Source organism: Trachypithecus francoisi, unplaced genomic scaffold, assembly GCF_009764315.1.
Source record: "Trachypithecus francoisi isolate TF-2019V2 unplaced genomic scaffold, Tfra_2.0 Lachesis_group10, whole genome shotgun sequence".
NCBI classification, from domain to species: domain Eukaryota; kingdom Metazoa; phylum Chordata; class Mammalia; order Primates; family Cercopithecidae; genus Trachypithecus; species Trachypithecus francoisi.
In genome coordinates, this window is record NW_022681455.1 from 24,656,188 (window position 1) to 24,670,689 (window position 14,502).

The following is a 14,502-nucleotide window of genomic DNA, read 5'->3' on the forward strand; positions in this document are numbered from 1 at the left end:
CTACTCAAGAGGCTGACACAGGAGGATCACTTGAACCCATGAGTTTGAGATTGCAGTGTGCTGTGATCATGCCACTGTACTCCAGCCTGGGCCACAGAGTGAGACCCCTATCTCTAACAAAAAAGAAAAAGAAACTCCCTTTTACTAAGGCAGTCTTGCTCTCAGATGCTCAGGTTCTAAACTTACCTGAGAGTATATGGTGAGAGGCTACAGGTAGTGGGAAAAATGCAAGTTTTAGAAACCCCAAATATATGGCTGAGAGCTACTGCTCTGCCACTGAACACAAGGGACCATGGGCTAACTAACTCTTAATTTCCCTAAGCCTCAGTTTCCTCATTACTTGAGTGGAGTTAATGTACTTGCCTTTGGGTCTAGCATGACGATGCAATGATAAGGCTTATGGAGTGACTAGTACAGTGTGTGATGTATAGTGTTGGCTTAATAAGTATCAGAATGCTTTCTTCAAGAGCAGAGAGTTAATCTTTTTCTTAAAAATCATTTCAAACTCATACCATATTGAGTGTAATCTTTATGCAACATCTGTACTATGCTTCTGTCTGAAAGTAAATGTAGTAAATTAAATAAACAAATCTGCCTAGAAAACTATAATAACTGTTCATTTTAAACATTTATATATTCAGTCATCCAGAAGCATTTAAATGGATTTAGCCATCATCCAATTAGGAATAGAAAAATTCACAGCTTTACAAATGAAGTTATTTATGCTATTTTGTCATAGCCTACAAGTAAATGAATTATGCATAGGTTTATTAACAGTATGAAAACTTGTCTAAATCTATAACATTTTTTGGGTAATTTAATTTCCTATTCCAACTGCAATTTAAACATACAGTTTACATTTAATTATTATGGTAACTGCAACCAGAGGTTTCTTTTTTCTTTTCTTTTCTTTGAGGATTATTTCTTGAGAATCTTAAGCTCTTCCATAAACTGTCTGGCAGAAGAAATAGATATATGATTATAGTAGAGGTGCCAAAACCATCAGCCAAGTCTCATAGTCCCTTTTATTCTCAATGGAGTCTTTCATCCCAAGATTTTAATATTTTAGTTTAGTTTAGTTTTAGATGGAGTCTCAGTCTGTCATCCAGGCTGGAGTGCAATGGTGCAATCTCAGTTCACTGCAACCTCCACCTCCTAGGTTCAAGCGATTCTCCTACCTCAGCCTCCCAAGTAGCTGGGATTACAGGTGCACACCACCACACCCAGCTAAATTTTTTTGTATTTTTAGTAGAGACAGGGTTTCACCATGTTGACCAGGATGGTCTTGAACTCCTGACCTCAGGTGATCCACCCACCTCAGCTTCCCAAAGTGCTGGGATTTACATGCGTGAGCCACCACACCTGGTCGATTTTTAAAATTTTAAAGTTTTAGATGAGAGGATCAACCTTTCACAAGCAGTTAGCAAGCTTACTAGAATGTTCTGAGTTGCTGTTGAACTTGCAAGGACTGGAATGGAACCCAATGAATGAGAAACCCTGGAGCTCAGCAGGATCATTTTCTGCAGCTCTCTGGGGAAAGCATTACTCACAAAGGGGCATGAAAAGGGAGACGCAGAAGCCCCACTCTGGAGTGCATGTCATTCTAAGTCACCTCTCTTGTTTATGAATAGAGAGGAACGTTCTGATTTATCAAATTTCTGATAAAAACACTCAAAAAAAGTGTAATTTTGGAGCATGAAGAAAGACTAATTGATTCAAATAACTACATAATGCATAGATTTGGCAGTTGACACTCATGCATTCAATTATTAATAACTAATTTCCAGTTCCCATGAAAATGTGCCAAAAACGTGTAGACCAAAAAACATCAAATTTAAAATAATTTTGTGAGAGGTTTGCCTCAGTGACCAGCCTTCACAATGTGTGTATTTCATGGGTGCACCCAGAGACATTATAAGCCGGGGGTGGTGGGCGGGGACTAGATGGTGACTCCACCTGACATTTCTCTCATCTGCATATCTGGTGATGACAAGAGTAAGAAGCCCTTTTACCTATACCAGCTTCAGTTTCCTCCATGGCAAAATGGAGTTTGGGAGTGTGAGGAATTTATCTTAATATGTTTATAACTTGCTTCACAGTGACACTCTGATACTTGGATAATAATGAAATTTTTTTATCAAAACCTTATAAATCATAATATTTGATCCTGTAAACTACTGACCATAAGATGTATAAGTCAAATGGTAATAAGAACAACAAAAGATCACATAGTCCTTGGTTTTCCCTTTCAAACACTTTCCTGATTTTTTTCATCTTTTCCAATAGAGGGTGCTGTGATTCTACATGGTGTCACCTTGCCACTAGAAAACAGCCTTCTGCAGATGCGTATATTTTTCAAGCTCAGGGAATTTAAGATAATTTATTTACATCTTCCTTTTGCTTTTAAGGCTAGAATCACAACTTAAAATTTTCCTCAACATGCTCATTTCTGTGACTCTGGCAGCACTGAGTCTGTATAAGAAATGACTTCTGGTCTGTTTTGCTTTGCACAAGGCATTCCCCTGGCTCCCTGACGGACTCAATTATGCACCAGCAGGGGTCCCTGTGTAGACTATGGCAGCTGCTTTCTCTCTTTCCCTCTCAAGTTCTACCAGTCCCTCATCCACACTCTCTTCTATATGCAAAAGAGCAATTCCTAGAAAGTCATGTAGGGAAAAATAAATTTCTAAAACTCTAGTTCTGTGACCACTTTGATTTGCATCATGAGCTTAGGGTGCCTTCCCCATTGATTTTGCAGTGGTTCCTAAAGCTGGAAGCTAAGCACTCCCCACACAGTCCCCTTCACTCGCATCCCTCCTCTCAGTGCCAGGCAGCTAATGATCTATAAAATGCATGCATTCTCCAGGGAACCGATTCATTAAAGGAAATGAGTAAATTAATCCTGTTAAAAATCAAGCTTGTGACTTTGGATTTACTGGCATAGGAAGTTCTGTGGGGCTCAATGCCAAACATTCACACACTGCCTAAGCCAAGTTAGTGAGAACCTACCAAGCACCAAGCACTGTGCCAGGGGTTAGTCTCCTCTACTCAAATGTAGCCTCCTGAAAGAGGCCTTTCCAACCACCCAGCTGAAATAGCACCTTCTCTCACCTCCTCTTCCCATGTCTTCATGTATTTTTATTCATGCTTATCTCTGGTGTATATCACATGTATTGTACATTTGTTTCTGGAATGTAACCTCTGTGCATTTAGTACTTTAGAATCTCTGGGCCCTGAAGCACCAGAACAGTGCCCAGGACATCATATGAACTCAATAAATAGTTGTTGGATCAACGAATCAATCAATGACCATATACTCAAAGAAGAGTTATAATAGATGTCCACCCCCACTGCAGCCACCTATCAGATTCACCTGTATGTGTCCCACATACTTGTATGTGTCCCACTGCTTCCTGCATCTATTCTTGCCCCGACCCATTTCTCTATAGATACCACAGCCAGAATGAGCACTTAAAAATGTAAAGCAGGCCAGGCATGGTGGCTCACACCTGTAATCCCAACACTTTGAGAGGCCAAGGCAGGTGGATCATGAGGTCAGGAGTTCAAGACCAGCCTTGCCAAAATGGTGAAACCCCATCTCTACTAAAAAAAAAAAAAAACAAAAATTAGCTGGGCGTGGTGGCGGGCACCTGTAATCCCAGCTACTTGGGAGGCTGAGGCAGGGACTTCCTTGAACCTGGGAGGCGGAGGTTGCAGTGAGCCAAGATCATGCCTGGGCAACAGTGAGACTCCGTCTCAAAACAAAACAAAAAAAAAATTAAAGCAAATTATATCATTTCCTCCCTATAACCTTCAAACGGCACCCCATCAAGAAATAAAATCCAAACTTTTTGCATGCCTGCATGATTGAGCCCTGCCTGCCTCTCTAATTTCATCCATGGCCTTCTTTCTTCCCTCCTCACATGCCAGGCTCTTTAGCAAGGGCCTATATGACTTTGTTTCCTCTGCCTTGGATGCTCTTCTTCCCCTGCCTCATCCTTGGCACAACTGGCTCCATTACATATCATTAAGGTCTCAGTTTCAGACAATTTTATATACATCACGCCCTGCCACATTTTATTTTCCCCATAGCACTTATCACCATCTGAAACTATTTGTACCTTTGTTTATTAGTTGATCATCTATCTACTCCCATTCATCCCATCCATACCCCCCACCAACACACACACAAACGCGCGCATGCACACACACACTAGAATGAAAGCACCATAAGTCCTTGTCTATCTACCACTATACGCTCAGTGCCTACAGTAGTTCCTGGCACTTAGTGGGAGCTCAGTGAATATGTTTGGAATGGATGACGGATGGAGTGGATGAATACAGGGTGCTATGGGAACACTGTAGAAAGAGGGACAAACTCTGCTATCATTTTTCTAAGTCATAGCATGGAACGTTTGACAACTTTACTTTCTATGGGATGCAAATATACCTTATAACTCTGAGTCTTTGTTTAACGTCACTTCCTCCAGGAGGCCTCTCCTGACACACCTATCTAAATGTATTTTTCTTTTATTGTCTCTCATATTACTCTACACTTTTCTTTCATTTTTATCATACTTCATAAGTATCTATTGATTTATGGAATCGCTTGTTTCACCTTTGTCTCCTCAAGTAGACTATGAGTATCAGAGAGAGCATCAGATCTTTGCGCTCATTGCTATATTCCTGGGGCTTACTACTGTGCAGAACACGTGGAAAATTCAATCAGATGAACTGATCTGATGACCTGGATGTATCACAGTATTCACAGCACACAGTCTAAAAAACTTACAAATGAGCAAGAAATAAAATTGCATGTGTGTACCTACACATGCATTTTAAAGCAGAAAAGGCTCTACACGTTTTTAATGAAAATTTTAGTTTTTCAAATTTCACAATAGTAAACATATCATTCAATCCAAAGTTCAGTCACTGTGAATACAAAGAGTTGGGTCATGATTTTGGTCCTGACGTCGACTTTCCCTGTGACTTGGGGTCAATTTATTCAATTACAATGGGTCTCTGTTTAACCATCATTCCTCTAGCTGCAGTGTGAGAATTAACAAGCTAATATCTATATAGTACACAGACGGGATTCTGCTACAAAGTCCTAAAGAAAAACAAAAAAAGCAAAATACCATTTCCAATCCCTAATTTCATGAGTATTAGCTTTATAGTTGCTCTGATATCGTTTTCACCTACTAAAATACTCTTCTCACTCCTCTTTCACCCCACACCTGTGAAGTTAGGTTGCCTCAAGTCTGGGCCCTCTGTAGTTCTCACTGCACCATCTTCCTCGAGGATCCCCTCATCCATTCTCTCACTTGGCAGCACCAGTGAGACCTGCTCTGTGCAAGCTGTGCCAGGTGATGAAGTACCACAGTGACGCTATGTCTGCTATTCAACTGGGACCATTACATGGCTGATCAAATCTACAACTCAGGCCAGATGCAGTGGCTCACACATGTAACCCTAACACTTTGGGAGGCCAAGGTAGGCCGATCGCTTGAGCCCAGGACTTTGAGAACAGCCCGGGCAACAAGGTGAAACTCTGTCCCTACAAAAAACACAAAAATTAGCCAGGCATGGTGGCATATGGCTGGAGTCCCAGCTACTCAGGAGACTGAGATGAGAGGATCGCTTGACCCTGGGAGGTTAAGGCGACAGTAAACCATGATCATACCACTGTACACCACCCTGGGTGACAGAGTGAGACCCTGTCTCAACAACAACAAAAAAAAAACCTGCAACTTCAGTCCTGATGCCCTTGTCAGGCCTCAGCTCTGCCATTACAACTGCTTGCAGCAGCACACTTTCAACTAAGTTTCCTGATGATACTTCCAACTCAACATGTTTGAAATGACGTAGTCATTCTTTGCTCTGGCTGCCCTCTTCATGGCCATAGAACTACCATTTTCTCAAATTCCAGGCTTAAAAACCTGTTATCTTCGGCCCCAACTTCTCCATTAACCCCTTGCACCCAATCATCACACAAATCCTTTGTTCCTTGGTTTCTTCCAGATCATCACTTCCTGCTGCCTCTGCCACCTCCCCAGTCTAGGCTCCTTTCACCTCATACCAAGATAGTTGCAACTGCCTCATAACCATCGACTTATCTATGGCTTCTCACCATGTGAATTCTTTCTCCGTGTAAAAGATCTGATGTTCCCAAAATGGACTTAGATTAATACTATCACCTCTCAGAAGCCCTTGTGGGCTGCCCTCTATTCGAGGATGAAGACTAGACTTTTCATTCTGCTATTCAAGGTCATGTAATAACTGCCACCACCTACCACGTCAGGCACATCAGCCCCCACACCAAAAAGGACCATCTGTTCCAGTCAGCCTAAGGGACTCACTGTCCTGGGGCTCCGGAGCAGGAGCTCTGAGCTGGCTGTGTGGATGCAATTCCTCCCCTGCCATTTGCTCAGCAGGAGGCTTTGTTTGTATTGTGTTGTATTTTACGTTATTTTGTTCATTTTTTTTGAGACAGGGTCTCACTCTGTGGTCCAGGCTGAAGTGCAGTGGGGCAATCTCTGCTCACTGCAACCTCCGCCTTCAATGGGAGCCTTTGAACCTGTCACTTCTACTCTGTGTAATTCCTTTTTTCATTCCTTCTTAAATGTAGATGACAAAGATGCCTGCCTTGTGGGGTGAGGTTAAATAAATCACCACTGTAAAGAGCTTGGCATAGTGCTGAGCCCTCAAATGCCTGGTAAATGTTAGCCAGCGTGACTGCTTCTTCGCATGCCATCTGCCCCGTTCCTCTCACCCTCCCTTGGATCTGAAGGTCCTCTCCCCTCATCTACCTTTTTCTGAATTTTAAACAGTTTCAAAGGCGGAGCTCAAATTCAACTTCCTCTGTGGACTGCTGCCATTGTACATTCATTCCTTCCCTCCCTCTCATGGTCACCAATCTCTAGATATTTGGTGTTTAGCATTAGCTTGTTTGTTGCCTTTTTAAGCTATCTTCTTTATTTCAAGTAGATTATAAGTTGCTTGAGGGCAAGAGCTCTATTAATTTTTATTTTATTTTTATCGTAAATAGTATGAGAGTCCCAGCTAATGAGTTCTTAATAAATATCTATTATACTGAGTTTGGCATTACTTATGTATACAAAAGTATTTTTCTTTCTTTCAAGAATTTCACATGATATAACCAAAAAAAGGAGGGATCTAAATCATCATTAGGAGACAATATCATTGCCTAGAAATCATTTACTTTACAAAGTACCAAAATAAGAATGTTGCTTAGTTAATTCAGGGTGTAGGTGGAAGATGTCAAATCAGTTCTGATCACAACTTGTCGGGCAATTCAACCAAAAGGGAAGAAAGAGAAGCTCCTGCCAGGAAGAACTGCCAAGGCAACCCTGGCATGACATGGAGCTCACCCCATCAGGGAGCACAGACAGAAAATACAAGCAGGTTAGGAAATTACCTACTAAATGCTGTCATTGCTCCCACAGAGTAGGTATTTAAAAATGTTTGCTGAATTAACAACGAATAAATGATAAATGGAAATATTCAGATGGCAAACTAAATACTTGGAACAATTCTCAATCTTTTCAATGAATATGAATGAGGATTACCCCTTTTCTCACCAAAACTTCCCTTTCAGTCTTTGTTAAAGATAGAAACCAAGACTGGGTGATCATTGATGTGACCTACTACATTGGTTCTTATAGTTTGATGTATTATTGCCAAGATTTTAAGTGCAATATAAATTATGTCAGGTGTATACACAAGGAAAAAAATTAAAAATACATGTTCTAAAAAACGTTAGCTCTGTTTAGGACCATAAGTGTAACATTGAAGTTCTAGTGCTGTTTCACTTAATTGGTTATACACAACAAAGCCCCTAAGTTTTATCTCTTGGAACTTAATTGAAACCCAAAGGACAGTCTCTTTGTATCATATAAAAAATATAGAAGATTAACGAGGAAAGCATCTGATACTTACACTCCCTTTAGACTTTCTGGATCCTACAATAGGAGGTAGTGAAGAAGCTTTCTGACTGTGGAAACAAATTGAAATTTAGAAATCTGAATGTTGTTTACAAATAATGTACAATGCAAGATAATTAACATCCCCACCTGGAAGTCAACTGTTTACTGCTGTGTTTCACAAAAGGTAGGTAACATACACTTTAACATATACTTTCCCAATTTCGCAAAGATCATAAAATTTCCAAATTCCATCCCAAAAGATTTGTGATGTTTTCCTGTATACTATTTTAATCAATGCTTACAAATAAATGTTTAGTATCATCTGAAGTTTGTATAGCATTTTTATCCAGATCCCAAAGTGTTCTATTTACATTTCAAAAAATCATTTCCAAATGTGAATAATGATTTTTCCAGACTGAGTTAAAAACAAATTTCCTTTGTTTCTGTGATGTCTCCTATGTCTACCTCTGATAGAAGAGCAGAGGTAAAACACTGGCATTTGCATTCAGGTAGTTTTTAAACAAGTTGTCCTCACCAAAAAATTAAAAATTCTCAGGCTGTAAGAGTAGGTTGTTTTGTTGATAACTGTATTATTAAGAAAAGACCCATCCTGAAACCCAACTGAATCTCTCCAAAAATAGGACACGTATATAAAAAAATTCTTATTAATTGTATGAGAAAGGCCAACGTGAGTTACAGTTTTCTTATTATCATCAGGTATGCACTGTTGTTCACAGCAGGGTAACCCAGGGTTGCCTAGCAAAGATGGCTAAAGGATTTGATTTCATGGATGGGTAAGGTTGGTTAGCAATAAGTCAGTTGGTAAATAATTCAAAAGTGCTAGAAAATCATGTGCTCTTGCATAGTTCAAACACCACCCCTGAAATTCCATTTCATCTATTACTTATTTAGAAGCTCTTGGCCAGCCTCTCCATCAAGTTACACAAATTGTGAATTAATTGCAAACACACTGGTGATATTCTGCTCTATCTCTGCAGATGACAACCACAAAAAAAATTGGTTTGCAATGGCAAGGTGGCCACAGAATCTCTGGGAGAAGCAACAGAGATGGATCCCTGGGCACCATGAGCAAGCCGAGAGGTCCTGCAGCAGGGGCCAGAGCTCTTCTTGGGTGACTCCGCAATGTATCTCCTCGGCTGAAATAAAGCATCTTTCACAAATATATGACGTTTCGTGGAGAAAAACTGTTTACAGTATATTGCAATTAAAAGTATAATCCTTAAAATCTTACATGCATTAACTGTACACCCATCCTCTCTATTTGCATAAGTGAGATTATGTTGTTTTTTTATTTTACAGTTATTAAAACAAGTATAAAATATTATGGGTTTTTTAACACTCTTGGATGTTTCTATCTAAACCAACTGAAAAGTTATTTGGTCTAGCAACTATTAAGACACAAAAACTTCTAATAATGTTTGCTATAGAGAAGCTCATTGCCCTGTATCTTCTTCACAATAATAAATTTTTGTACTTACTATAAATTTCACGCATGCTAAAAAAAAGTAGTCTTTCATAACTTCCCAGAAATTATATTTTTGTGCAATAGCTCTCAGTCTCCCATCATGGCAATATTTAAAACAAAGATCAATGTATACTATATATGCTTTCCATTCTAAGTGAATAAATAAGATTATCAAGTACATAAAATATAATGGTGGTCAGCAAAAGACCCAGTGCTATTTCAAGTGATAACTAAAGCATGAGGAGTGGTAAGGATTAAGACTTACCCAAAAGGCCTTCTTCTCATCGTTGACTTGTCAAAAATTAACTCACTGTAAGGCAGTTTCTTAAACTTATCTCTTCCAACAGCCACATAAAACTGCCCATTCTCCAATTCTGCTCCACTCTCAATAAGTTTTCCTTCTAAAGTATAAAGCCTGTCGAAAATATGAACACCAACAATTAGAATTTTAACCAACATTTAAAGAACTGCTTAAGATTACAAAGTATTCTGGATGTCAAAAAAAATAAAATTACATAGTAAATAAAAACACTCTGTGCTTAATTTAGCTCATTTGTTACTATTCTCATTATTGCATTATAGATGCCTCAAAATCAATAGATTCCACTAAATGCTAATGTTATAATGCAGATACGATGACTATCTTGCTGTACAGGGTTTCATCCCAGTGAGCCTGATGATCTGGCATAAGCATCCCTATTGCTGCCATATTAAAATTTTAGAGGAGAAAAATTTACTTGTACAGATCACAGTGCTTTAAATAAAGCTATGTTTCCATTGAACATTGATCCTTCTATTTATATTTTAATATTTTTAAATTGTATTTTCTTAGCATATTCATCAGACTGACAAGTTTCTGACCATATTCTGTGTAAGAACAGCCCTCAACCAAAGTATTACATACAAACACACAGAGAACCAGGTCAGGAACAATGGGGTGAGCGGGCAGGAGGTAAAAGAACCCATTGCCAGTGTTAATGATACAGAACTGCATAGCATTCATGCTTCTTTCTTTTTTTGCCATCCCCATTAAGCAAAAAAAAGAGTGAACATTATATCTTCCCAGAATCGAGCAGTTTCACAATAACCTTCCTTTACTGTAAAATTGCTGCTATGAACTACAATTAATATGTTACTTATTAAAAGAACAGTCATAATTTTACCAGATGATTTTAAATGTCCACAGAATTTTTTTAAAGAACAGGAAAATAAGTATTAGAAAACTAAACCAGAAAGACACTGCATATTTTTTAAGGTTATAAGCAAGAGCTATTAATAAATGGAAGGATTTCAGTATCATCAAAAAGCTTTCTGACTTCCTATATTACATAATAAGATTAAATGTCACTTAGGGGCAAAAAATAAATAAACCAAACATTGACCTGTCAGCTTGTTTCCTGATTACATAAATGGCCATATTATACAGAACCATGAAATACAATGAAAATAGCCACCAACATTCCTGAAATGTATTTGTGTTTTTAGTTAGTATACGGATGGTAAAGTCTCTTTCTTTATAACATTGTACCTCTACTCCTAACAAGTCTAAATATCAACATTTAACCCAGAATTCCATGTTTTCTGCCTTAACTTAGGCTGGACGTGGTGGCCCATGCCTATAGATCCAGCTACTTGGAAGGCTGAGACAAGAAGACCACTTGAGTCCAGGAGTTCAAGACCAGCCTGGGCAACATAGTAAGATGTTATGCCAAAAAACACTTGACCAGGGTTTCAAAATACTGGCATTATTGACATTTTGGACCAGATAATTCTTTGTTGGAAAGGTGAGTAGGTTGCCCTGTACATTGTAAGATGTTTATTAGCAGCACCCTTGGCCTCCACCCACTAAATAGTAACAGAAGCCACCCCATCCCCAGTTGGGACTACCAAAAATGGTTTCGGGCACTGTCAAATGTGCCCAAGGGACAAAATCATACCTGCTTGAGAGCCAATGGCCTAGACCCAAGCATTTTTTTTCCACTTTTCTTCAAAATAGTTATATCTCAATCAGTAGTAATTTCACAGCTAGAAATTAAAAGCCAGCATAGCTGTGGACTCTAGAAACAGCCAAGATTTGACTTGTTTCCTCTGCAAGTAGGTAGAACGTAGTGAATAAATTCTTTTTGTTAATAGAGACAAGGTTTTGCTATGTTGCCCAGGCTGGTCTCAAACTCCTGGGCTCAAGTTATCCTCCTGCCATGGCCTCCCAAGGTGCTAAGATTACAGGTGTAAGCCACCACACCTGGCCCGGCACTGAATAAATTCTAATTCATGATTTTAGCCTTCTTTTATATAACTGTTGCTGACCTACTTTCTTCTTTTGCTACAAACACAAGAAACATAAAAAGCAAGTTCAATAAATTTTTATGGGATGCTTTTTCTATATGAGTATACTGAAGCATAGGGAGGGGCCAATCATAAAATTAATGTTAAAGGAAAATGGTCATGTCCCAAGAAAGCAGCAACCAAATCTCTCATATCTGCCATTATATTAAGAATTACATTTCACCTATCCTAAATATATATGCACCCAACACAGGAGCATCCAGATTCATAAAGCAAGTTCTTAGAAATCCACACAGAGACTTAGACTCCCACATAATAATAATGGGAAACTTCAACACTCCACTGACAGTATTAGATCATAAAGGCAGAAAATTAGCAAAGATATTCAGGACCTGAACTCAACTTTGGACCAAATGGATGTGATAAACCTCTACAGAACTCCCATCCCAAAACAGAATATACATTTTTCTTATTGCAACATGGCACATACCCTAAAATTAACCACAAAACAATCCTCAAAAAATGCAAAAAAATCAAAATCATGCCAAACACACCCTCAGATTGCAGCACAATAAAAATAGAAATCAAGACTTTAAAAATTGCTCAAAACCATGCAATTACACAGAAATTAAACAACTTGCTCCTGAATGACTTTGGGGTAATAAAATTAAGGCAGAAATCACGAAGTTCTTTGAAACTAAGAACAAAAATACAAAATACCAGAATCTCCGAGACTGCGTTAAGTCTAAGCTAAGGCTGTGTTAAGAGGAAAATTTATAAGACTAAATGACCACATCAAAAAGTTGGCTGGGCATGGTGGCTCATGCCTGTAATCCCAGCACTTGGGAGGCTGAGCTGAGCAGACTGCCGAGCTCAGGAGTTTGAGACCAGCCTGGACAACATAGTGAAACCCTGTTTCTAGAAAAAATACAAAAAAAAAAAATTAGCTGGGTATGATAGCACACTCCTGTAGTTCCAGCTGCTTGGCTAAGGTGGGAGGATCACTTGAGCCCAGGAGACTGAGGCTGCAGTGAACAGAGATCATGCCACTGCACTTCAGCCTGGGCAACAGAGTGAGACTCTGTCTCCAAAAAAATGTTAGATCTCAAATGAACAACCTAATAACACAACTAAAAGAACTAAAAAAGCAAGAACAAACCAACTCCAGAGCTAGAGGAAGACAAAAAATAACCAAAATCAGAGATGAATTGAAGGCGATCAAGACATGAAAAACTATTCAAAGGATCAATAGATCCAGGAGGTGGTGTTTTAAAAAAAATAAATAAATAAGATACGTAGGCCACTGGCTGAATTAATAAAGGAGAAAAGAGAGAAGATCCAAATGAACACAATTAGGAACGACAAATGGGATGTTACCACTGACTCCTACAGAAATAAAAATAACCATCAGAAACTACTATGAACACCTCTATGCACATACTGGAAAACCTGAAAGGAATGGATATATTCCTGGACACATACACCTTCCCAAGACTGAACCAGGAAGAAATTTATTCCCTGAATAAACCAATAACGAACTCTAAAATTGAATCTATAATGAATAGCCTACCAATCAAAAAAAGCCTAGAACCAGACAGATTCACAGCCGAATTCTACCAGATATACAAAAAGTGGTACCATTTCTAGTGAAACTCTTCCAAAAAATTGAGGAGGAACTCCTCCCCAACTTGTTCTATGAGGCCAGCACCACCGTGATACCCAAACCTGGCAGAGACACAGTAAAAAAGAAAGCTTCAGGTCAAGTTTGTTGTCCTTGATGAACATCAATACAAAAGTCCTCAACAAAATACTTGCAAACCGAATCCAGCAGTACATCAAAAAGCTAATCCACCATGATCAAATAGGCTTTATCCCTGGGATCAAGGTTGGTTCGACATACGCAAATCAATAAATGTGATTCACCACATAAACAGAACTTAAGACAAAAACCATATGATTATCTCAATAGATGCAGAAAAGGCTTTCAATAAAATTCAACATCCCTTCAAGTTAAAAACTCTCAATAAACTAGGTATTGAAGGAACATAAAATAGTAAGAGCCATCTATGAGAAACCCACAGCCAACATCACACTGAATGGGCAAAAACTAGAAGCATTGCCCTTGAAAATCAGCAGAAGAAAGGGATGCCCTCTCTCACCACTCCTATTCAACATAGTATTGGAAGCCCTTCCCAGGGCAGTCAGACAAGACAAAAAAATAAAGGGCATCCAAATAGGAAGAGAAGAAGTCCAAACTATCCCTGTTTGCAGATGACATGATTCTATATCTAGAAAACCTCACAGTCTTGGCCCAAAATCTCCTTCAGCTGAGAAATAATTTCAGAAAAGTTTCAGGATACAAAATCAATATACAAAAATCAGTAGCATTCCTATACTCCAACAACATCCAAGCTGAGCACCAAATCAGAAGCACATTCTCATTCATAATTGGCACAAAAAAAAAAAAAATATCTAGGACTGCAGCTAACCAGGAAGGTAAAAGATCTCTACAATGAGAACTACAAAACACTACCTAAAGAAATCAGAGATTACACAAACAAATGGGAAAACAGCCCATGCTCATGGATAGGAAGAATCAGTATCACGAAAATGGCCACTGCCCAAAGCAATTTATTTACAGATTCAATATTACTCCTATCAAACTACCAATAACGTTCTTCACAGAACTAGAAAAAACTATTTTAAAATTTAAATGGAACCAAAAAAGAACCTAAATAGCCAACACAATCCTAAGCAAAAAGAACAAAGCTGGAGCCATCCTGT

The 14,502-nt window shown here is 38.8% G+C and overlaps 1 protein-coding gene across 1 annotated transcript in view; it reads right to left on the minus strand.

Moving 5' to 3' along the window:
• DCDC2 (doublecortin domain containing 2) overlaps positions 1-14,502 on the minus strand; it is a 193,804-nt gene that overhangs the window by 108,336 nt on the left and 70,966 nt on the right. Inside the window, exons 6-7 of the mRNA XM_033216371.1 lie at positions 9,698-9,847; positions 7,960-8,014 (exon numbers count right to left, since the gene is read on the minus strand). Coding sequence (XP_033072262.1) covers positions 7,960-8,014; positions 9,698-9,847 — 205 coding nt within the window. The remainder of the gene's footprint in view (positions 1-7,959; positions 8,015-9,697; positions 9,848-14,502) is intronic.